Source organism: Pristis pectinata, chromosome 28 (genome assembly GCF_009764475.1).
Source record: "Pristis pectinata isolate sPriPec2 chromosome 28, sPriPec2.1.pri, whole genome shotgun sequence".
In the NCBI taxonomy this organism is placed as follows: Eukaryota; Metazoa; Chordata; class Chondrichthyes; order Rhinopristiformes; family Pristidae; genus Pristis; species Pristis pectinata.
This window is the reverse complement of record NC_067432.1, coordinates 22,455,415-22,480,957: the sequence shown is the minus strand read 5'-3', so window position 1 is coordinate 22,480,957 and position 25,543 is coordinate 22,455,415. Positions and strand designations below refer to the sequence as shown.

Below are 25,543 nucleotides of genomic sequence, written 5' to 3'. Positions count from 1 at the left end.
TGGGAGAGACCATGGTTTGTAACTCCTGAGCCAACTTGTCTTTGTTACTCCCTAAACTTCACTGACTTTGATTCCCAGGAACATCATCTCCACCTGTCAATCTTCCCCTTCCTCCTACACCCTGCCCACCCCACCCTCCACTCACTCCAACCTTCTGAATGGTCCAGGTACAGACAAATTCCCCACCCTCAGCTCCAACTCCCGTCCACAAATGCTGCCTTAACCACCTCACCCATCTCTCTTCACTCACTCTAGGTACTTAAACTGATCTCCAACAACTGATTTCATTCTTGGCCACATACGCAATCATCAACTGGACCCACGCCCATGCCCCAATTAAGCCTGTGATACCGTTCCTCTCCCCCCCCGCCCCAAGCCTGAGTCCTGGTACCACACTTTTGTCACTGAGAAAATGTAACACCCATTTATAGTGTTCAAAGTCTTGGATGGTAACATTATTCTGGTAGATCCACAACTAAAACAATTGTTGGCATTCTGCTACAACTATCGTGCATTAGTGTGCATTAGAATTAGGTGCATATATTTTGCAAGGGAACTCCTGACAGTGGAGTCTACACATTTGAAGGTCCAGCTATTAATGGTGGGGTAAAGCAAGGGGTTGGGGTGGTTTTGGGAGGTTCTTCAAATGAGCTGGTCAAAAGACCTGAGGAATTATAATGGTGAGAAATACAAGCAAAATGGGAGTGTAGCCTTGGAAACATTTAAGCAGGAGAATAAACTTTTAAGTCAGAGGTGCCAGAGACTCAAGTAGAGAAGGGAGGGCATTCCTATGTAAGTAAATGAGACCAACAGATGCTGATGTTCTGATTTTTGCCTCACTAAAATGTAAACCCTCAGAACTACAGAATTCTACCATATAAACTGGTAAGAAACATGTGCAACGAGGACCAAGTTACCAAGTTTTCATGTGCCTGATTTTCAAGGGTTAATGGCTACATAGAGCCAATAGGTAGCACTTCAGATACCCTCAGCATTTAGTACAGCTTTAGGCAATGATTCTTAAACCCTGAACCTAGGGATAATTTCATCATCAAATAACATGCATTTCTATGTCTGAAAAAAAAAGACAAATTTTATAAGTGCTTAATGTAGTTATGAGCATTTTAACTTTAAATAGGAAGTGAAAAGCAGTCTGGAAGAGAAGCTATGGTAGTAAAAAATAAGTCCCAACAAAAATATTCTTTATAACACACAATGTACAGTATTCAGTATTGCACTTCATAACAGAAAATAAATATGTACAAGTAATATGTTACAATTATTTTTGTTTAATTTATGCACAACCTTTTTCAAAAGGTCAAGACCCATTAATGATTTGGCGAATGTAAAATCACAGGGTATGCCCCCAGGTACCCAGTATCCTTTTCTGGGAAAAGACCAACTTAAAACAGCTGTATACAGAAATATAATTGGAGGACTTATAAATGCACAAATGTGAACAATTGGTAAGTATTTTCCTCTGCCTATAATACTGTTATCCTCAAATAAAAGATTAGCCTTATTGCTGAACACACATTTAATTATTTACCAACTGAGCTTCAGCAAAATTATTGTACTGTTCTTCTCATTGATATTGTTCAAATGAAATATAATACACAGCACAATTATTTATGTGACCATACATTTGCTGGATTAGTTTATATTTCTTTGCACATACTTCCTTTAAATTTATCAAGAGTTATATTTATTTTGGTAATTGGCAACAAAACTATTTCTTAAATTGACCCACAGTCATTGTAAAGGAGTCCTTTCATCCTTTCTCTTTATCCCTTTAGTAAGGAATGGTGGGGATGAAAATTGTTGAGTTTTAATGCTACTTATTGAACAAATATAAAATGCAGCAGTATGTTTTTGAATCCTTGTCTATTATTGATATCAAGAAAGATCTCAAGGACAGAAAAGATAACAAAGTTGGGATTTGAACTCTCATTATTTAAAGCAATGAATTTCTTGCAAGACGCATGCTATTGCTTATTGATAGCATTGCAGTGTCAGTGTTAATATCCGCTGTGTACATTTAAACCATTTACAGAGCTATTCAGAGCTACTTTAGAGAAACCTGGATGCAGAAATTTTTTTTTGCCGCTATTTTGATTTAAAATTTGCATTTCACATTTCATTTAACTGATTATGAAAATATTCGGTCATCTTAATTGCAGCCAATAATGAATTTTAATAAAGCTCAGTAGGGCTATGCATTAATCAATGTTTTAAGGAAACACACGGGCTGGTAAGGGTAGTTTGGAATATAAATATAAAGTTATAATACATCATTAAAGATATTAGTTTACTCAGATACATGCTCAGATACAGAATATTGGTAACATATACTACCGGGATGAGTGCTAATCTACACTATCTTCCCTGTATAGCAAGTCTCTGAAATCTGCTGCAGTGGGTGGGGGATGTGGGTGTGCAGAAGTGTCAGGCAAAGTGCAACTCCACCAGGGAAGAAAGATCAAAGAGGGAGTCACTTGGGTATAAGTGATTCACCAGTGCAGGAACAGTGCTTGAGAGCACAGTATTTAATGAATTGTTCCCTTGGCTTTAGGAGAACGAGGAACCTTTTGAGAATGAAATTAGCTGAAACTGCAACATAAGAAATGAAAACACTATAGGCTATGCTAACACATTATAAATAAGTGAAATCTGAGCCTTTTTGTGAGTTCATTACTCATCAAGTTGTTACAAGAAATCAGTTTTACTGTTACTTTGAGGGAAAAAGTTTCATGTGAGCAATTCCAAATGCAAGTTCAATGTTTAAAATTATAGTGTTAGCAGGAAAATCTATGAGTTCTTTCCAGGTGACCCCTGAATGATATCACTAAAAGAAATGGCAGTGTTCAATTGATCTACTATATAGTACCTATTGATTTTTCAAATAATATGTTAACATTTGATTTTTATAGTTATTATTTGGGGTTTACAGTCAGTGAAATCATATCATTTTTATCTATATAGAATCATTGCAAGAATTCTACACTGAAAATGTCAGATGTACAGACAATAACAACTTCAAGAGCTGCTTTCTGCCTCTGGTTTTCGAACTGAGCTGACACAGCGCTCCCCCACATTCAGATTCTAACCTATTTAAATCGGTGAATTAAATGCATTACATGTCAATGTAAAGGCAAGGCATCAACCCTCAGCAGCAATTTTAGTTTAAAAGTGAAAGGTTAACTATTATCAGTAAACCTGAAATTGGCTGAGACTCTTGAGAGGCAGGATAGTTTTGCATTTATTTCCTTCTATATTTTGTGTAATGTAAAATGTACCTGCCACAAATTACATACCAAAATTATTAAATTTGTGACAATTTTTTCTTGACAATGACAACTTTCTTCTTTTCCTTAAAAGGATCTTTTTGATTATCTGCCCAGGGAAGCAGTAGAGGCTACCTCATTAAATATATTTAAGACACTGATAGATTTTCGCATCGTAGGGGAATTAAGGGTTATGGGGAAAAGGCAAGTAGGTGGATCTGAGTCCACGGCCAGATCAGCCATGATCTTTTTGAATGGTGGAGCAGGCTCGACGGGCCAGATGGCCTCCTCCTGCTCCTATTTCTTGTGTTCTTGTGAATCCAGAAGAAACATTGCCTGACAGCTCTGGCATTCCAAATGGAGGCAACTTCCCGATGTAACTGACTTGTATTAAAAATACAATGGAGCAGTCAAAGTAAAGGGTGATCAGTGAGAAGGCACTTTAAATATTTCCCCAATCACAGTTTAACTGCAGCTGACCTTTTATCTCCTTATAATTAAGAACAAAAGAGCAAATTCAATGCTTTCATTCTGCTAATACTTGAAAGTAGCATCGGCTGAGTTGGCCATTTCCTTCAAAATGGGATTCGCATTGGAAATAGGGCTTTCTTAGCTGAAAGTTGGTGTCACTACAATCATTTGTAAGTTAAAAATGAGAACTACTGAATACTTTATTCTTATGTTCATTTTTGTCCACAGACCCAAATAATAACATAATCTGTAATATCAGATGTGAAAGGTTGTGATTTAAAGTAATGAAAAAGGATAAACACTCTTGCCAATAACTCACTTAGGTTGTAAGCTTTTTCCTTGCCTTCACTGTAAAGCTGTGAAATATAAGCCCACCTGGACATTTAAAAGATGTTTTCTCTCTTGATGGCAGTAAATAATTCACATACCAGCTTCTGTGATACAACCTAAGCACACATCTTTTGTGATGGAGAATACATTGGCATAACAAGTCCATATTAGATTGTAAAGCAGAACAGTTGAGCAATTCTTTCTCTAAGAATCAGCTGCTACATATTTGACTAACATAATGGACAGCAAGGAAACCTTTGTGCATTTCTGTACAAGCAGATTTACAACACAATTAAAATATCCTCCCGGTTCAGCTTCCATCAGGTTTTACTGCATTCAGTTCATCTACATGGAGTTCTCTATAAATCGATTCACAGTCTTATGATCCAGCAAACAGTGGTGTATGTATATCAATTAAAGCATTCTGCAGGAATCACAGCATCTCTGTTTGTAGGTGTTCAGGTGACACAGCATCAGTCGTTTCACAAGTGCACAGTAGCGCATTGTGTCCATGCATTCTCCATCAGAAGCTGAAAGCAACGCATCCAAATCTAAATAACTGACACATCATCAGGGTGAAGAACGGAAATATCATTCACTTTTCACTTGCCACATTTTTACCACACAAGAAAACTGCAATGAGATCCCACCAAACTGCACCATTCTACTGAAAGCTAATTTTCTGATTCTTAGAGTCATGGAGTTATGCAGCATGGAAACAGGCCCTTCAGCCCAACTTGTCTATGTCGACCAAGATGTCTATCCGAGCTAGTCCTATTTGCCCGCATTTGGCCCATGTCCCTCTAAACCTTTTCTATCCATGTACCTGGCCAAATGTATTCTTCCTGCACAAAGTTCGAAGACAAAGTTTCTGCTTGTCATACAAAATATTTTTATTTTTGACCAGAGGTAGAAATGTACTTACTGTCACAAGAAGTGAGATTGCAATGTTGCCATGTGATTGGCCGCCTCTGCCATCCACAATACTGATCTGCAACCGCTTTGTTGTTTTTGTTATGGATACAAGCTACTCGTCGAGACTGGAAACCACTTCCACACGATGCTGCGCACTGTCTCCATGGCCCTGTCCTCCACCGCACATTACATCTATCTGATTTACATCGTCTTGCAGAAGCAGGCCTATGGATTACAAACACTATTACTACTTGGAGCAGCAGTGGACGGGCAGTTTGTGGTCTTGATAGATTTGTCCTTTGTGAAGTTTACAAAAAGAAAATAAAGAGGTGTAGAATGGGACCCGTTAAACATCAGCAACATTTTCAGGACAATCTTCAGCAGGAATATTCTTGGGGCTCCTCCCACCAATGAGGAAATTTTCTTCCATGTACTGAAAACAATTTGACTTATTTGGTTACCATAAAATGAAGGAGCCCAAGTACATAGACCAATTTTTGACTGAAAACTCTGACCAAAAGTCCTATAAATTCATACAAAAACAATATATATTTATTTACTCATTCATGGTAAATCAGTGACCCAGATACTGACCAGATAAAGAACAGTGTGACTTCAGCAGATCAAGTGAGTGTTAGACCTTGCCAATGAATATTATCTGAAGTAATCAATTTTTATCTTATCCCTGAAACATAAAGCTAGTTATTTACAGTTCCTAATTTAGTGTAAATCCTAATTGTCTGTGCTTATCTTAAGTATACCAAATTCCAGAGTGAATATGATGAAAAACACTATGATGCTTTAGAAACTCAGCAGGCCAGGCAGCAACCGTGGAGAAAAGCAGGCGGTCAACATTTCGGGTCAGGACCCTTCTTCAAGACTCAGGGATGCTGCCTGGCCTGCTGAGTTTGTCCAGCATCATAGTGTTTTTCTTCTAGATTCCAGCATCTGCAGTCCTTTATTTCTCCAGAGTGGATATCATTAACATGTTGATATCCATTGTATAACTTAAAGGAAAATAATTCTGGTAATTTGAAACTGATGTTAGTGACGTACTGAAGCTCACTTTACATGGAATTTCTGTTTCACAAATGTAGAACCTTAATATCGAGGTTTTAATTTCCAATCATTCAATGTCATCCAAATGTAATTAACATTTTTGTCACAATTATTATTAGTAGCAAAGATGTCACAGACTGCCGTGGTGTTCTCATAATACCTCTCTGTCTTCTCACAAGCAGACTTTGCAGCTGATGTTCCATTTGTATAGCGGCATGCAACTTGGCGGTGCTGGACAGCAACACTGTGACCCACACAACGGCCAGAACACTGTTAAACAAAACAAAGAGTGAAGAGTTGTCACCATTTAAAAATGGCCAAACACACTTTAGGGTACAAAATGCAAATATTCTGAAATTTGTAATATAAATCTGGAAAGCATTAAAATCAATTATAAATGTTATTCTTAAATTGTCTGGGTTTCAGTGCAGAGTTTTAGGTGTGTTTGGAAAGAGGTTTATTGCTTAACAGCAATAGCCACATGTAAGGATCCAAGAGCTGGAACAAATGAAATGTGGAGATACAAAAGGTACGAGATGAGTTGGTTCAGAAAGATTCAGAGAGTATCCAGGAAACAAATCCTCAGGAATAATGTAGTAAGAACATAGATTGTACAAGAAGTCTCACATCTACAGAAGGTGATGACTGCAAAGGCCTGCGTGCCTTGTGTGAATGGAAACAGCTGGAAAAACTTTCAAGATGCATCCTAGCATGAAGCTGAGGAAGCCCCAGATAGCAACAAAAGCGATTTATCACAATAAAGGATAAAGATTCTGGAAGCAGTCATCTCAGTTCAAAACCAGCAACAGATGCATGAACTTCTTCTGACTCCCCTTGTCAATATGAAGATTATTGAGAGAAATTTAGCATTACCCTGTAGTATACCGTAATTACACAAACTGACAGTATAACCTGCCAAAGTAACACTAAGATGAAGTCCATTATCATTATGCTCTTGAACCTTTCTACATCCAGTAACACTGAAGATCTGCTCTCTCCTATGTCATTCAGCTAAAATAGGTGTGACCTGAATGCCTCCTTGCCAAGTTATCATTATTGTACCTATTCACCAATAATCTTCCTCCTCTTTTCTTTTCCTCTTTTATTTGTGTTTTTAGTGTGAATTGATTGTTAATTTCTTTCCATTGTATCTTCAGCATGGCCTCTAAACCATTTGGGTACTTTAAGATCGTATTTCTTTGCAAAATTCAACCAAATCTTGTGCCACAATATCACGGATTCTCTAGCATTCTCTAGCAAGTCTTTCTAGAAATTGGGAACAACCTGTCTCAGTAGACTAATTAATGGCAATGCTGAAATAGCATTATTTTCTGAAAGTAAATTAGACCAAGTATAGCAATTTGCTCTTAATAAGTCCACAGTAATACATGATCATTATGTAAAGGTACATAATGATGACAGATTAAGTTGTTGGCATCACCTAACACCGGCTGAATGCCCTATCACCAGGTTTTGCTTCCAATATTGTAAATATTATAAACACCCCCTCAATGTTTCTATGGCTGTGGAATAATGAAGCCCCAGTGTAATGAAATTAGCATTTTTGAATTTACTGTTGCAAAAAGGCCAAGTATTCAAGAAGTGGAAGCAACAACTCACATCACTGTTCTGAGAAAAACACAGACCAGGGCATGGCACGTAATGCAACACAGCATCAGCAATATCACAAGGGAGATGTATTATTCCCCTCACCCCAATAAATAATCATCTGATACCTTGGCCAACAGCTGTTCTGTTGCAGCAAATAAAACTATGCCCAGTCTAATTTGTTGCATTCAACACTACTGAACACTTCCATTTCACTTCAGCTTGGGGAAACGAAGTTTTATTCCATTACTAATGATTGCTTCCATCTTAGCTTAATCAACTCTGCTGGTATACAAGTGGGGGATAATTTTAACCATGGGCAATAGTAAATGAAAGGGTGATAGTGGATCAAATGCTTGTTATAAAACCTCTCCCTTCAGGAAAGATAAAGTGGTTAACTAAGCGCAATTGATTTGATACTTGATTTACTCCACTTAAGGCCAAAATTACAATTAAGAGGTTGACTGATCCACATTAATGTTTGTTAAAAAGGTAAATTCTGATAAAACATTCACAACATCAAAATGATTTTGGAATAAATTTGCTTTCATAAACTCTAGGCCGAAAGCAGATCTGAATGATGCACAGAAGGGAAACACCAGCAGAAGACCACACACTGGTAGTGGAGCACATATAATCTGCCTGCAGCTAATTGAATAGAAGGATTATCAAAGAGTTTCTGTTACAGGCATGCGGTCTCCTCCAATGCGGTTGTGCATTGCCCAAATGGTGGAGATGAAAATCTACCTGATATATTGAATTACAGGTAAATTGTCACCCGCTATGTGCTAGAAACCTACGGTTCTGAAACTGTATTCAACCCAAGATGCCAACTTAATTGTGCAACTAAATATAAGATGGAAAATTCCTTTGGATTTAAGTTCTGGTGAGTTTTCTTTCACTTTGTGATAACTTGTGTAAAATTCTTATGCCTGTTTTATTTTCAAAACTAAATCAAGTCCTTCTGGAAATATCACATAATATATCTGAAGAAACAGGTTTCAATGCTTTCATTCCTCATCAATGTTTATATCAAAGAGCACCAAATAATTTTCAGTATACCTCTGCCCATGCTGGACTCTCCCACACTGCACAGGACTGCAGTAAACAATCCTCCTCATTGGGTGGTTGTTCCTCTTCTTCTGCGCAAAACGCTGGAGGCAAAATTCTCAAAGTTCCATTGGCTGTTAACTGTTCACATCTCACTCTGAGTTGTCGGACTCCTTTTCCACACGAGACTGAACACTCTGATGCCGTGGTTGTGACCCACCTGGCGGTACAGAAATTAGCTTAATCAAGTTGAACTTCACGTCAAAATGATTGGTGAATCTGAAATCAATAGGAGATGGCACTGCCAGTTTACCTACCAAAACCAAACCTGAGAGACTGCCGACCAGTTTGATACCAGCTTGCACTCTCTAGAGATTGCCCATTACAAAATATAATCAAAGCAACTTGTGGTTGGCGCTTTACCCTCATTGATTTTAAAAAGGGACACACTCAAAGTCTGTTACTCACCCTTCGTAGAGCTAGTTCTGGGAACTGATGTATAAGAATGTATGTCACTTTGATGAGCCATGATTCACTTGTAATAAAACAGGTGGCATGGACCTCAGGCAATTTGGATTGTTCGGAGAAGATAGCCACCTTCTCCTGTTACAAAACATAGGATATTTGAGAACATACAAGCATTTTCTCTTTTGTTCCACACTGTCCAATACCCCTCTGCCACCTCATTCAGATGGCAAGAAAAGTAATGTACTAATGTGGGCAAACAGAGTTGAAGCTTCACTAAGCATTGGTTTTGCTAGTTAATATACTCAGCATATCAACAAAATTCACATTTTCTAAATGAGTTGGTCAAATAACACTCAGGAATGTAACACAAGTGCATAAAATAGCAAGTTGAAAATGAAAATAAAATAACTAAAGATGCTGGAAATCTGAAATAAAAACAATCAGAAACGTTAACTCCTTTTCCCTTTCCCTCAATGCTACCTGACCTGCTGGCTGCTTGTGACATTTTCTGCTTTTATACCAAGCTAAAAGTAATTGAAACTTTTTAATGAAGGTCACTGACTTCCACAGAGGTTGCCTGACCGGTTCAGTATCCCCAGTATTCTCTGGTTTTACACTCAGCTAAAAGTACTTAGGACTTTAAACACTGACCAGAGTGTCAAAATCACACCCTGTGGAATAAGTAAGTGAAAATTCCATATTGTCATTCCATACAGAAGCCACATGAAGCTATAAGGAAGTTGCAGGAGAACACAAACTGTGTAGCGTGTAGGCAACGTGGTCACTGGAAGTCCCATCATTGCCCACTCAGGTTGCTGCTGCCCAGCATCCTGAGATTTCTCCCTATGTGACATTACCCCTTTCATCTCTGGTCCAGAAATTCCTTCACGCACCACCAAAAGACACCCGTGTTGTTGAAAATTGGTTTAAGAGCAACTTTGCATGCATTTCTGGGCATGTTAATGCCTGCTGAGAAATTTGACCCGAGTGGGATTTTCATTTCCCCTTGTACTTTTTATTCCGAACTCCTCTGAATGATGTCATTAACAGTATTTGTCCCTTTAAGAGCTAGCTTCAGAATCCACACCTAATAGAATAATGCTAACAGCTGCAAGAACCTGCAATGGATCAACATAATACTACAGAAGAAAAGCTCACAATACTGTTTGATGAACCATACAACTGAAGATATTGATCTTTATGTGACTTTCACAGACACGGGTCGTCGTCGTGGCTATCCTTCGAGGTCGAGGATGATGGTCTTCGTTCTGTTGATCTACCTATGGGCTCTCAAGTGGCTTACGAATCCAATATAGCCCACAAAGCGAAGACGCCTGTGCATGTATTTGTTTAACGTGTACTTGATGTTGCACTATAAAAAGCACACGATACTTCACAAATCAACCAACTGATTCCAATGGCATGGAAACCATGACGATTGGAGCTGATGGATTTGTTGCAGCCTTCATCCACCTTCACAGCAGTTGAGTTCGAAATAACTTTGTCCGCCTGTTCCACCGTTGAGGTCTTGGTTGGATTGTTCTTTGTCAGGGACGTCACCATCGACCTTACCGTCATTGGTGACCCTACCAGGAACATAGCTCCAGACGGCATTGCTCCGGGATCTCAGGACCACACAAGCTTCTCCACCACGACAAGGTGACAATCCACAGAGAAGTTTCACAGACAGCTATAATGTCAGCCACACTGTTGTTTTAACACCATTAAAGGACAGTAAGCACAATTTCTGGCTCACTGTTATGAAGGTGTAACCCTCATCTGCAACTTTTAGCAAAGTACATCAATTTAAATATTCCTGTCAATATTGGCTCATGAGAAATATTTCAACTTTAAATAGCAGCAAAATTACTGAAAGTTAATTTTATTTAAATAAAGTATTTGGTATTATTGCTATATATTTGCACTAAAAACAACCGGTCCATTAGTTTAGCAATTACAACATGCAATGCATAACTAGATATTCATTGGACTCAATCCCTCAGCTATTAACTTGCCAAGTTCCCTGTTCCCATACACACCACATCCATAATTGTAAAGGACTGTGCCAATCATATAGCAGAAAGATCTATTTCACTTTCTTATGAAATGTGTGCCTCTTAATGGCTCTATATTATTTATACACCTATGTCATCCGCTGCACAGCTGTGCTTTCCATGGTTTATTGATAGCAGAAATCAGAAAGTGTAGCTTCAAGCCTTGAGCACAGTATTTTGGCTGACAGTCCAGCGCAGTATTGAGGAAAAGCTGATTCAAGCAACAAATGCCTTTTGCCTGAGGTCTTAAATTCTGTCCACCCAGGTAGGCAAGAAAGATTTTGGGCAATACTTGGGTGAAGATGCTGAGATTTCTCCCTGGTGTCCAGTCCAATAGGGAAAGTAGAATAGTAGCTGAGCTACTAGACGAGCAACTGGAGTTCCAGACCACTGAGACCCAAGTTCAAATCCCACACAGTAACAAAGGAGCTTAAATTTAAATAATTGAACAAATCTGCAATTAAAGCTGATATCAGTGATGGTAATTATGAAACGACTGGATTGTCTTTGAAAATCTCTCTGGTTCACTAACGTTCTTTAGGAAGGAAATCTGCTGTTCCCTTCTTTGGCCTGTCTGTAACTCCAGACCAACCAATGCCATTAGCTCTTAACTGTCTCATCGGTTTGAGGACAACTGGGGAGGAACGGTAAGTAAAATCTGACACTGTCAGCAATGTCCACATCCTGTAAAGAAGTAAATAACATCTCCTCACAGCAACTCTTCTGGCTGTCATTTTACTGTTTGTGGTCTTCTGCAGTGTCCAAATTGCCTACATTTCATCAATGCAAATTTATTTATTTGGGTGTAGAGCACAACCAGAAGATATGATCTAAATGAAAGTCTTTCTTTCACCATTTATGCCATTACAGAGGCAGCCACATTCATGTCACTCTTTGCTTTCCCAGGCATTTCAAATTCAACCTTTGTAAATGATAACTTTTCTGATGTTAATATATAAGAGATTCAAACATGGCTAATCATTACCCTAAATGCTATCTGGGGTAAGATCTGTGTTAATATCAGTAAAATCATTTGTTTACAAAAGTTGGATTTGATATGCCTGGGGAAATGAAGAGAAAGGCAGATAAATGACTGACACTGCCATAAATAGTGAAAGAAAGTTAATAGCTGACAAAATTACAATACTTGTTTCACACCCAAATAAATAAGTCAAGTCCATTGGCTTAGCAGGCAGTCAAAGCTGTCAAGTACTTTGAATGCTATTTGCATAAGACATTCAGAAACATTCCAAAACTATTAAAATATTTTAGCAACTTTTAATAGTTAGTGAACCTAAAGCACTTAAATACAAGGAGACACAAGAGACTGCAGATGGCGGAACCTGGAGCAGTCCTGATGCAGGGTCATGACCCGAAATGTCGACTATCTCTTTGCTTCCACAGATCCTGCTCAACCTGCTGAATTCCCCCAGCAGTATACAAACATTTAAGATAAGATTTAAATAAACTAAATTAATTAATAAACTAAACTTAAATAAATTAATACAAACATTTTAGTAAACTAAAACAATTCAAAAATATGAATTAACTAAAACGTGCCTTCTTCCTCTTCATTCAAATACCTGGGGAATGGTGATCCGTCGAACAATCTGCATCTAACCTGATGCAGATTGTTCGACAGATCGCCCTGCAAAAATGCCACCATTTCTTCCTCAGCTGCCCAATACCATGAGCAGTCAGGAAAATACCGGTGAACTGTTGCCACCAAGCTCAGTTCCACCAAGCTCTGTATTTCCAAGTGTATGTGAATTTGGTGGCATTTGTACACAGAACTACAGGTGGTACATGAAAAATGCCATAAGTCTTTCCATGAGTTCAAGACAACCTACCTATTGAAGGTTGGCAATGCTTGGCACTGAGATATCCATTGTTTCTGGACCACAAAATTCAGTTGTGAAACAAGTGTTAATGTTTCATTAGAAATTCTTCAATGAGGTGTCAGTTAATAAATTTTGCTTGAAAATTTCTGGTTGCACTGATATTTGTTGCTTTCAACTAATACTGCATGGGAATAAAACTGCATGTGGATTCCACATATCAGAAAAATCTTTGAGATAGCAGCTGAACTGTTAATGTCAAGGGGATCTGATCTGACGATTTAAAATCAGCTCCATTTGAGACCGAGAACTCTCATTGCTCTTCTGCTCTGTCGCCAGTTTGGCAGTTGGACAGCAAACTGCTGAGATGGAGATTATGTAACAGCTTCTTATTCTTCACTCTTTTCAAGAGCTTTGACATAATTGGCAGTAAAGGTTCTGGCATGAAGTTATCTGCGTTTGACTTTGACCTTTTTGTGTGGCTGCTCATGACGTTTGTTGCTTTCTGCTGATTTGGGCCATCATTTGACAGCATTAATCCAAACAGATGAGCCAGGAAGCAGCTGGTGACACAAAGAGTGCTTTGAGAGGCTAACAACCTGTGCCTTCAGGGTTAGTAATTGTCCAGGGATCCAGGTTTTCAAGACGTTGAGTTTTTCTTTTGCATGTATGATTGAGTTGTTGGTGTCTGTTGAAACATTTGGTTTCTAATCTTGAATTTTGGGTGTCAGAAACAATTTTCTAGCATTCATAAAGTGTGGTTTGGGATCCTATTCTTCTCAAAATGATAGGGAGGTTGGTTAGACGGAAACATATTTTTGCAATCTTCCACCAATCCCTGGAGTTTATCCACTAATCCAGCAGTTTGGACATAATCTTGGACCTTTGATGAAATGACAATAGGATCTTTTCATATTGGAGCTTGGTTTGGAAATGTGCTTTGCAGTTGTTTTGATTGCCTGATGTTTCCCATTTATCAAGACATCTTTTCTTTTTGGCTAATGCACAGATTTCACAAAGTCAGAACTCTGAGCCAACCTTTAGCTGAATAAGATTCAGCTCTGTAACAATAAATATAATCATCTTGTGTTAAGGATGAATGGATCCAGTCTTTCAAGTGGTAGATGGGACATCTGTGCAAGGCAGAAAATTCTGCTTCAAGTTCTTTTTGCCTTGCCTCTGTGAAACACTTTGGAACATTTTTCTGTGTTAATATAAAGTGCAAGTGCTAATTCTGAACAGAGCCACTCACTTTTACCTGTTGAAGTGAAGGACCCATGAACAGTCTCAGTCTTACTGAGAGATTTGGAATGCAAATTCCACTTCTAGACTCCACTGACAGAATTGTAAATGATACAATTTAATATTAAATAACACTCAGCTTTTCCAGCTGTCAAAACCTATCGGGGGTGGGTGGAGGTGTGGCTTCCTCCCTGAATCAGGGGAGATCTTGAGATCCTATCGCTGTCCAAGGCCACACAGCTGGGATCCAGCATCATCCAGGCCAGTAACGTTGGCCCTCTGAATCTGGACCAGAAAGATGCAGGACCATGGGCAACAATTCTAGATGGGAACATCAGGTCAACAAGACCTGGCTCAATACGTATGGTGGTACTCAAGATATCCTGAGGAGTGATGGAAGCAGAGACTCTCACAACATTTAATAAGTATCTAGATGAGCAACTGAATTGCCAAGGCATAGAAGGCTACGGACCAAATGCTGGTAAACTGGATCAATTTAAATGAATGCGTAATGGTAGGCATGGACATGGTGGGCCGAAGGGCCTGGTTCTGCGCTGTGCAACTCTATTTTTTGACCTATCTCAATACTTACTGGTGGCAAAATGCTTCCAAATAGCGCATGCTGATGATATTCCCTTCATCTTCATTCCTCCTTTAAATGCAGCAAACCAAAAACATTGCACATAGAAAGAAAAATGGACTTGCATTTATGTAGTAACTTTAGCAACCCCAGGATAGCTCAAAGCATCCACAGCCAATGAAACATCTGGAAATGTAGTCACTGCTGTAAAATATGAATACATGGCAGCTAATTTATGATTAGCAAGATCCCATAAACATGATTAATGACCAGATTTGTTTTTATCATTAATTGATATTATCTGAGGGATACATCAGATAACCAAAGGAACTCACCCTCTCTTCACTCAAATGACCAGTGAGCTGTCCAAGTGGAATGGATAGGTGCCATTGGGACCACACTGTTTCTTCCAGTGTGGTCCCAGGCATGTTCCTCTGGGGGTAGGTCAGCCCCCAGCTTCTGACCATAACTGCTGGCTCCACCCCTGAATGGTTTTGACACAAGGTGAGGCTCCGCATCTGTCAAAGAAGTAACATCTGGTACGGGTCCTCCCTGGGTTAGGAATGCCCGACTTATGGGCACCCCGTACATATGAACAGGCATTTGGGAGACCGGCGGGATGGATGGGGATGGATTTGCCGGCTGCTGTGGGACTGCAGGCATTTTCTGTCAGGTGGGAATGGGGCACTTCCACGATCCTTCTCTCCCCACGCTGCTCGAGCCATAACAATCAGGGGCTGAGTCATGCCAAGTGGAGCTGGGAGCTCTGAGCAGACTCACTCGCTCACTCACTGAGTCAGTGAGGCTGGCTGGCAGCCGCTCTTCCCACGCCTGCTCAGTCTCCCATCACAGCCGTCTCTGTCATCCTCTCCCACACACTGTTTGTGGTCATTTCCGACTTGAGAACAGTTTGGGAACAAAACCCTGTCGCAACCTGGGAACTGCCTGTATTTATATCAATGAGCATATCATGAAAATAGCCCCAAATGTAACCTCTTGTCAGCTACTGGCAGCAGCTGGACATCAACTTCCAGGAAAACTGACATAATAGCAAGGAACTGGCAAACAAATGAATAAATGCAATTACAATTTACACATTGATTTCTGCACACAGTGCCAGAGGAAGTTGGAGCATAAGGTTCCAAAATGTAATGACAGACACCCCACCCCCACCTACTAATTTGATTTTGAATAATAGGCACAGGTAACTTTAACAAAGAAATGCATAGGGTGGTGCATACAGTCCAACTCCCATCACACTGATTGGTTAATTTCTACACCATTGGTTTTAAAAGTGTGACTAACAGAACATTCTGATGTCCAAGGGATTGATTCCCAAAGGACAAACTAGACTGAAGTTCAGTGACAGTGAAGAGGTGGGTAATAAAGAAATAAAAGCAGGTTGATTTTTTGATCAGCAATAATTGTTGTAGTTTTAAGTATCATGATTCAGATAAATGAATAAAATAAAACTCTTACTAGTCCGATTGGAAATCGTTTTGCTCCAAGTCCTTTAGTAGAACAGTGGGTGAAGTGTGAGTGGAGTGAGTTTAAGTAATTTAAGTCCAAAAATTATTATTCTAAACTTTTTAAAAAGTACACTTTTACTACATCTATTTTATGTGATATAAAAAGCAATGAAATCTGGGAGAATCCAATCTAAATATCAAATGTAATTCTATCTGAGGTAATAATTATGCCAAAGTGCCATAGCATCTTAATTTATCCAGTTATCTTCCCTTCCAACCCCATAAAGCACTCAGCTGCTCCTGAAATGATACAAATTGTACTCTTTACTACTGCATCAGAAACTGAAAACCCTTCCAGCACACAGGACTCTACATTGCTTCTCATCAGGCTATTGGTGGTTTATATTCTTCCCTTCTATATAGGAGGCAGCTTATCGAGTCCATGCAATCCTATTCCCACTTCCCATCTCTCACATGCCCATTACCAGTGCACTGCACCCCACTCTCTACCCTATGCTCCCCAATCCTCCAAACACAAACCTACACAAAATGCAATACACAGTGGTCAAGTAACTCACCAGTCAGCACATTCTTGGATGTGGCTGGAAACCAGAGTATCCGAAGGAAACCCACAGGGAAAATGTGCAAACTCCTCACAGGCAGCACTGGAGATCAGGACTGAACTCAGGTTGCAAGGTAGCAGCTCTACTAGCTGCACCACTGTGCCACCATTTACAGAAGGGTCCTTGTCACCCCCATCCCTCAGGTCCCATTGAGATGTACCTCATCACCCCACTCCCGGAGCTGACTGAAGGAACCACCTTCCTCTGTTCCCAGGGTCTCACTAAGACAGACCACTCTCCCAGTTCCCAGTCTCTCACTGAGGCACAACTCTCACCCAGCTCCTCCTTTCCCACTTTATTTCAAAGCAGACCAACCAACACCCACCCCCACCCAAACACTGAGTCAGACCACCATTCCAGCAGACAAGGATCTCCAAGCTTCCCGGTCTGCTGGTGGCAGCATTTGTCCACCAATATAAGGGCCAGGAAGTTCCATTGGGATGCTGAGCTCTATAGAGCCCTGTGGGATCTCCTAAGCCTGGCTGCCCAGCTCCCCATAAGAAAAGCTGTTGACGTGAACAGAAGGAATTGCTAGCAGGCCACTGGAAATGATTCCCTGTTGTCAGAGAATTTTTTACACCCACCTACATATGCAGAAGAGCCTTGAGTTAACCTCTCTCCCAGAAAAACAGCACAACTCTCCCAACGTGACTTGCTAACAATAGCATTAAATCTCTGCTGTCGGAATTGAATCAGTCACTGGCACACACCAGTAATTGGCTATCAGTGACAATTAGATGGGCTAATTTGCTCAAAAATTCTACTTACTCAAAAAATCCTATTGACTAAGTGTGAACCAATTAACAGAGGAATTTAATTCACTGGAAACTAATCAATTTCCAGTGAGACAGACCACCCCCACTGCTCTGCTCCCAGGCTCCCACTAAAACTCTCCCCATTTGTAATCAGCACATTAACCAACAAAGTTATTTACTTCTCATGCCAAGTTTGCTGTCTGAGAACACTCACTATCACAAGATTGACTCAGTTGCTCCAAATAAACATTTTTCCAATTTCACGCAATACATTTTTTTTGTAAGAACTAAACTTAAAAGTTATTAAATGCATAATAAAACCTCCCAGAAACCAATACTTAGGCAAACACTTATTTTATTTTAAATGTCTAGTAAGAACTTTTCTGCTTAAGAATGCTTCTTTCTCTGCTTGAATTTGAATTCTATACAATTCCAGATTTTGGAATATTTAATTGGGTTTTCCTGCTGATGTCTTCTGGGGTTTGGGAGTGAGCCAACTCATTTTGTTTGCATTATCCGCAAGTCCCTTTCTCAGTCTCTCAGCTCCTCCACGGCCCTTACAGTGTATATGTTTTTCTCTCTTCCTATTGTCTCCTCTACAGATTATATATTTTATTCCCCATTTCTTACCCACATTTTACTATCTCAGGGGAATCATCAAAAATAGATACTTCCCCAGAATTGGGTGTGAAGTCATTCCTGGAATGTTTACATTGGACTGATAACTGATTGCATGGGATCTTGTCCTGGGGGAATCAAGTGGCACCAACACCAATCTCAGTGCTTGCTGCTTAAACCACCTTCGACAATGAATGGATTGCCACAACAATTGTGTTGTTCTGTCTATTGATTACTAAGCAGAAACTAGACAGTTATGCTCCAAGGATAATGATTCTTGTAACTGATCCTCCATTATCAATGTTGCCCTATGATCGCAGATCAGCTGAGCTTGTATCTGCTGGAGTTCAGAAGAGTGAGAGGGGACTTGAATGAAAGATGCAAGATCCTGAGCAGTTTTGACAGCACGGATGTGGATGTTTAATCTCGTGAGAGAGCAAGAACAAATATCACTGTGTAAAAATAAGGGGACACCTATTTAAGACAGATTTTTTTTTCGCTCTCAGAGGACTCTGAGTTTTTGGAACTCTCGTTCTCAAAGGGCATTGGATGCAGAGTCTTTGAATATTATTAAAGCAGAGGTAGATAGATATTTGATAAGCAAGGGGCTGGAAGGTTATTGATGGTAGATAGGAACATGGAGTTGAAGCCACAGTGACATGAGCTGTGATCAGCGTAATGGTGGAGCAGGCTCAAGGGGCTACGGCCCAATCCTAATTCATATGTTCATATGGATGTTTGTATCCTATCTTGCTACTCGTGCTTAACAAAACATGGTATCTTCATTCCACTGATTAAAGATTAGATTGTTGGAAGTCAATGATATTTTCTGTGTTAAATGAAGAAATTCCCTAAAATTAGGTTGTACAGCAGCAGAACTAGTAGGCTGTCAAAGTCAATGACATGACATTATGAGTTTCACTTCCAATTTGATTCTTCTTACATCCTAAAAAAAACACCTGTACTGTTGTTATTCACAATAGCATTGCAGCAGGTTTGAAGGGTGCTTTGGAAACTTAGGTTCGAATCTGAAGCTCACTGCAGCTGGAGTTGAGATTATTGTACAAGGGAAGCATGAAGGCATACATTGTACAAGAACCTCAAGAGGCATCCAAAGGAATGCTGACAAGTTAACGTTCTAAATTCATGCTGCAAGAGAAGTTTGGAAAAAAATACACATGGGTGAAATTAAAATCAAGTATTCAGCATAGGAGTGGATGGCGGCAGAGAGCTAATTTCACACAGAACACCCATCCCAATTGCAAGTAGATGAAACTTCTGTCATTTGTTTTTTTAACAACAGTAATATAAAGATACACTGGGCAGTAGTAATGTTACACTCTGTAACATTAACATGTGAAAAGATCTAATACTGTCCAGTTTTGTAAATGAATTGCATCAAAGCAAGATATGCTGACCATCAATTTTGCACAGAATAGTAACAAAGCTGATACTTGGAGCATTGTGTACCGTTCTGTTCACCACACTACAGGTAGGATGTGGTAGCCATAGAGAGAGTGCAGAAGAGATTCATCAGGACGTTGCCTGAATTGGAGGGCTGTAGTTATAAGAAGAGATTGGATAGACTTGGTTCATTCTCACTGGAACATCAGAGGCTGAGAGATGACCTTATCAAGGTGTATAAAATTTGGAGGGGCATAGATAGGGAGAGTCTTTTTCCCACATTAGGTGAGTCCAGAACTAGAGGTTAAAGATTTTAGGTGAGGGGGGAGAAATTTAAATGAGATCTAAGGGGTAGGTTTTTCATACAGATGATGGAAGCTATCTGGAATGAGCTGCCAGAGGAAGTGGCAGAGGCAGATACAATTACAATGTTTAAAAGGTACTTAGATGGGAAAGGTGTAGAAGGGTACAGGCCTAATGCAGTCAAATGAGATTAGCAGAGATATGTATCAAAGTGGGATTGGACAAGGTGCGCTGAGAGGGCCTGTTCTGTGCTGTATGATTTTATGATTCTATGACATGAATCAGTTTGTGTTGCTCTGCATAATGTGGGACAATCTGATAGTTACAAAACACACAAATTCTTTACAATTAGGACGAATTTGGCAATTGGTTCCTAATAAGTGTAAATTGAGCTTATCTTCAGAGAAAACTCAGAGGTGGATTGTTAGCACAGATGGGCCCCAGCCAACATCCCATCCAATTTTCTAATCAGACTTGGGTGTGACAGCTGAATTAATTGTACCACAAATAGTCTCTGCTTGGTGGCTTCTCAGGTATTCAAGTACCACAAGGAGTATTGCGGGTTGTTGGGGAGGGAAGTGCAATGGAGTGCATTTAAAGAAATCATCAGTAACTTCTGTGGCAGCTTTCTGAGCTATTAATGAGCACTTTGCCCCTGTTGGTGGTTCAGATGCCTTTCCACAGAATATCCTGGTTATGATTTCTTTTCCTATGCCCAAAATATAAGGACAACAGGTTTTTCAGTGGAGGGGGGGGGGGGGGTGGTCCTACATTTGAATACATGAACAGAGAAATATGTGATTTAGAAACAGGAGGAAGTAGTTTGTCCCCTCAAGCCTGTTCTGCCCTTCATTGGATGGTAGCCTCAGATCCACATTTCTGGCCATCTGTGGTAACCTTTCACCCTCTTGCTTATCAATTACCCATTTCCCTCTGCCTTACGAATATTCAAAAGCTTCATTTCTACCGCCCTCTAAGGAAGAGACTTAAAACCCTCTGAGAAAAATGAATTGCTTCATCTCTGTGTTAAGTGGGTCACCCCTCATTTTTAAACAGTGACCCCTTGCTGTAGATGCTCTGGTTTACTCCCACATTCCAAAGACGTACGGGTTAGGAAGTTGTGGGCGTGCTACGTCGGTGGTGGAAGCATGGCGACACTTGCGGGCTGCCCCCCAGAACATTCTGCGCAAAAGATGCAGTTTACTGTGTGTTTCAATGTACATGTGACGAATAAAGAAATCTTCCCATAACTGGAAATATTTTTTCCACCTCCACCCTGTCAAGAGCCCTCAGAACCTCTGTTCCATGCATTGCCTGACAGGAGTCTCCTGCTCCACTTGTTAACTGATACGGGATCAGCCTGCATCAGTGGCACTCACTACCCACACTTACAGACAACTGCACAGCTGTTACCAAGTACAGAATTACCAAGGCAGGCATGAGCTATGGTAAGAGTAGCTGCAAGGGTACCTACAGCCAACATCTGCCACATGGCTGCCATTGCTGTAGTCAGTTGCAATACTAGACCAAGGGCAAAATACTAGAAGTAGCAAACAGAGCCAGTCCCCTCATCACCATCTCCTCTTGTACTCTGACAGCTATCATACTCGGGGTGTTAGAGCACTCTACTTTGTTTCTAAAAGTGGGCAATAGACCAGATGCTCACACACACAGTACAAATACAGTCCACCCTGAAAAGTTCATTGGGTGGTTGTCAATAATCCACCAGGTGGCTTGGAAAATACTGCAAACACTGACAGCTACCTGAACTCTATCTCCTGGCTAAGCCAGCTGTCAAAGATGCTTTTGAACGTTTATGACATTTAGAAAAATATAAAAATATATCAAAACCACTAAAAAATGTACAGACAATTAAAAAAACAAATGAAAAATAATTTAAAAAACACCAAGTCTATTGCAAATATCAAAATAAACAAAAATAATTTTTAAAAAAAGTAAATTGCCCAAACCCTTCTGTGGTCACTGTATAAATGAATGGAGGAGGGTGTTTCTGTGCTGTGCAGGCTGCTTGGGTGGGTTGCCCAGTGCAAGTGCCAGTCAACAGCTACAACTCTGCACTCTACTGCTGGATTTCAATGTCATTGGGAATCGCTGGTGAACATGGACTAGGAAGGGAAGGATTTGTGCGTTTGTGCATGCACGTGTGAGCACCTTGAACTTGGTGGCACTTGCACAAGTGGAAATCCCAAGAGTTACATCTGGAATTGCCAGCATCTCCCCACAAATCCACTCCAATAAAGTTACCTCAGCTATGCTGGGTTCAGACAAAATTGTCATGGTGCTGGTCTGACTTCTGAAGTTCAGAGCTTGCACATTTGCATAAGCATGTAATTGCATCCAATGGATTGAAATTTACTAAAAGAAGCAATTCTCTCAACACAAGCCTGATGCTCTGCCTCATGTTATTAAGCAGATAGTCCAGATTTCTGTGCACGTCATACCCAAGCATTATGTTATCTCTTCATTGTGTCGGAACTAATTCATCAACGTCAGTTCACCACAATCCATGACCCTGCCTGTGGCATTGTAGGAGAGCCAATTTGTAACATGGCACTCATCATACACTGAAGTCCACTTAAACACATGTCATTGTTGACATCTAAGAATGTGCATTATACTTTGTCCTCCATTTACCTCGACCGTACACTGCACATTGAAGTCTTTAATATTGCCTAGTTTAATTATCATATGAAGTAATCAAAGCATTCCAAAAGCTATTATACATGCAAGTTCAAAGGAGTGCTTCAGATATTGTATATTTCAAATGTAAGCATTGCAAGCACTTTAATGTGGATTACAAAGAGATATGCTCTGTCCAGATTTCAAAAAATTTCTTTAAGGAGACCATTGAAGTAATGTAAGGCAGGGGTTAAATCTCTATGAAATTTTGAGGATGAGCATGGTTCCTAAATCACAAATTTAAATACTGAAGAATTGTTCACAACTCACTTCTGGATTTCCAAAACCCCATGCAGTTTGGTGAGATTTTACCCTGGAAAAGCAAAGTCTGAAAATTGCTGCTGTTCAGAAGAAAGATTTTAGGGGAGACTCCTGAGCACCGGCTGGGTTGACAGAGAGCACTTCGAGGGGAAAGACACAGGAGAGAGTGCAAACAGTATCACTCAGAGATTCTCAGGATGGGAAGGAAGGCAGTAGCCAGACAGAGAGGAGACACAAGAGACGGCAGATGCTGGAATTGGGAACAAAACAAAAGAAGCTGGAGGAACTCAGCATCTATGGAGGGCAATGGACAGTCGACATTTTGGGTTGAGATGTTTCATTGTTAAATTCAGTAGTTTTTAACCTATTGTTTTTTTCCTCACATTGATTCTCTGCCTCACAGAAGTACTGGGTGGGAATGCTTAAAATTCACCTACATGTGTCTTTTCCAACTCTCATTTTCATGATGTAGACAACTATCCATCTCTTTGGTTACATATTATTAACTGATATGTTTAGTCCTTTTCCCTGCCATATAATTGAGAATGAAACTCAGCCAACAGAGCTCATTGGCCAGAAGTGAACTAATTAAATATAATTGCGTAAAATGAAAAAAAAAGTTATTTTTCCATCTTACCTGGCTGGACAATCCTGTGTGTTGCACGATTCAATTACTAAAGGTGGTTTGGGAAGCTCATAGCATGCTGACTCATTCACCTCAATTCCATTTGTATTTAGGCAGAGCAGGGTTCTGTAGTGGGTTCCAACGTTGCCACAGGTTGTTGAGCAGGCAGCCCAGTCACCAGGTACCCACATAAAATCTGTTCACAAAAACAATCAATAACCGTGATCAGAAGATTTAAATGTTTATAGAATTAATATTGTCAATATTAACATTAATAATTATTAATGCATATCATTAAAATTTGCTTTAATAATTAAATATTTAATAGCCGACTATATTTCCTATTTTGAACTATAATATTAGAATTAATATTGTTATATTTATGATGTGTTCATTCTGTCGAACATTTGGAAGCTCTACGCCAGATTTCAAAACTGAAGATTTAGATATTGGTGCAAATGTAGAAATATAAATGTTACATATAAACTAAACATGAATATTAATGTGAATTAAATTATGCAAAGAGAAAAAAGGCTGCTGGAGAAGCCATTTAGCCTTCTATAAGATGTTATACACACAATCATAAGCAAAACATATCTTCAATGATTTTTAATGGATTGGGATTTAGATTACATTTTCAACTGGGTTCACTTTCATTGTAACTGTACAGAAACATTTGCAAGGTACTGGGTGAAGAGCAGGGTTGGTATGTTGACCTTTCATCTCAGGGAGCTGAGGTGAATGTTGTTGATGCTACAAAGGAAAGATTGATTCACAGATGTCTTTGGGGGAAGGAAATCTGCCATCCTTGCTCAGTCTTGTATATATGTGATTCTTGACGCATCATTGTCCCTCATCAGTTCATGGGCACATAGGAATGGATGAGAAATCTGGCATTTCTAGGAACGTCCAATCCCCTGAATGAATAAATTAAAAAGAAATGCAGCCAAGTTTATCAAATACACTTCAGCTGTTCAAATATTTGCCATGGAGAAGGACATGGAAGCCTGTGAACTAAGTGGCAGAATCAGTGATATCCTGGAGCACATCAATCTTATGAAGGAAGTGATGTTGGAGGTCCTGAAATGCATCAAGGTGGATAACTCCCCGGGGCCTTACCAGGTGTATCCTCGGGTGTCATGGGATGCAAGGGATGAGATTGTTGGTGCCGTAGAGAGATTTTTATAACTGCGTTAGCCGGAAGACTGGAGGATAGCTAATGTTGCGCCTTTATTTAAGAAGAGCAGCAGGGATAAGACAGGAAACTACAGGCCGGTGAACTTTACATCAGTTGCAGGAAAGTTATTGGAAAGGATTCCAAGAGACAGGATGTATTTGAATTTGGAAATGCAAGGACTGATTAGGGAGAGTCAGCATGGCTTTTTGTGTGGGAAATCAGGTCTCATGAATTTGACTGAGTTTTTTTTGAAGAGGTGACCAACAGAAACGATGACAGCAGAGCGGTAGACTTTGTCTACATGGATTTCAGCAAGGCCTTTGATAAGGTCCTGCATCGAAGTTGAGTTTATCAAAGTCAAAGTCAAGTTTATTGTCATATGCACAAGTACATGTATGCACAGGTGCAATGAAAAACTTACTTGCAGCAGCATCACATGGTTGGCTGGTCCAGAAGGTGAGAACACATGGGATCCAGGATGAGCTGGGCAATTGGATACAAGATTGACTTGATGGTACGAGGCAGAGGGTGGTAGTGGAGGGTAGTTTTTCAGACTGGAAGCCTGTGACTGGTGATGCGGCACAAGGATTGGTGCTGGGCCCTCTGTTGTTCGTTATATATTTTCACGATTTGATAAGAATGCTGTTGGCATGATTAGTAAATTTGCAGATGACACCAAAATTGATGGCATAGTGGACAGTAAAGAAGA

At 39.9% G+C, this 25,543-nt stretch overlaps 1 protein-coding gene across 2 annotated transcripts in view; it reads right to left on the bottom strand.

Moving 5' to 3' along the window:
- Nucleotides 1–181: 181 nt before the first annotated feature.
- The window catches only part of adamtsl3 (ADAMTS-like 3), a 509,738-nt gene continuing 484,376 nt past the window's right edge, over nt 182–25,543 (bottom strand). For both annotated transcript variants that reach the window (XM_052040649.1, XM_052040648.1), the window contains exons 27-31: nt 23,670–23,853; nt 8,730–8,937; nt 6,220–6,329; nt 5,011–5,225; nt 182–4,615 (exon numbers count right to left, since the gene is read on the bottom strand). In XM_052040649.1, coding sequence (XP_051896609.1) covers nt 4,500–4,615; nt 5,011–5,225; nt 6,220–6,329; nt 8,730–8,937; nt 23,670–23,853 — 833 coding nt within the window. In that variant the 3' untranslated portion in view covers nt 182–4,499. The remainder of the gene's footprint in view (nt 4,616–5,010; nt 5,226–6,219; nt 6,330–8,729; nt 8,938–23,669; nt 23,854–25,543) is intronic.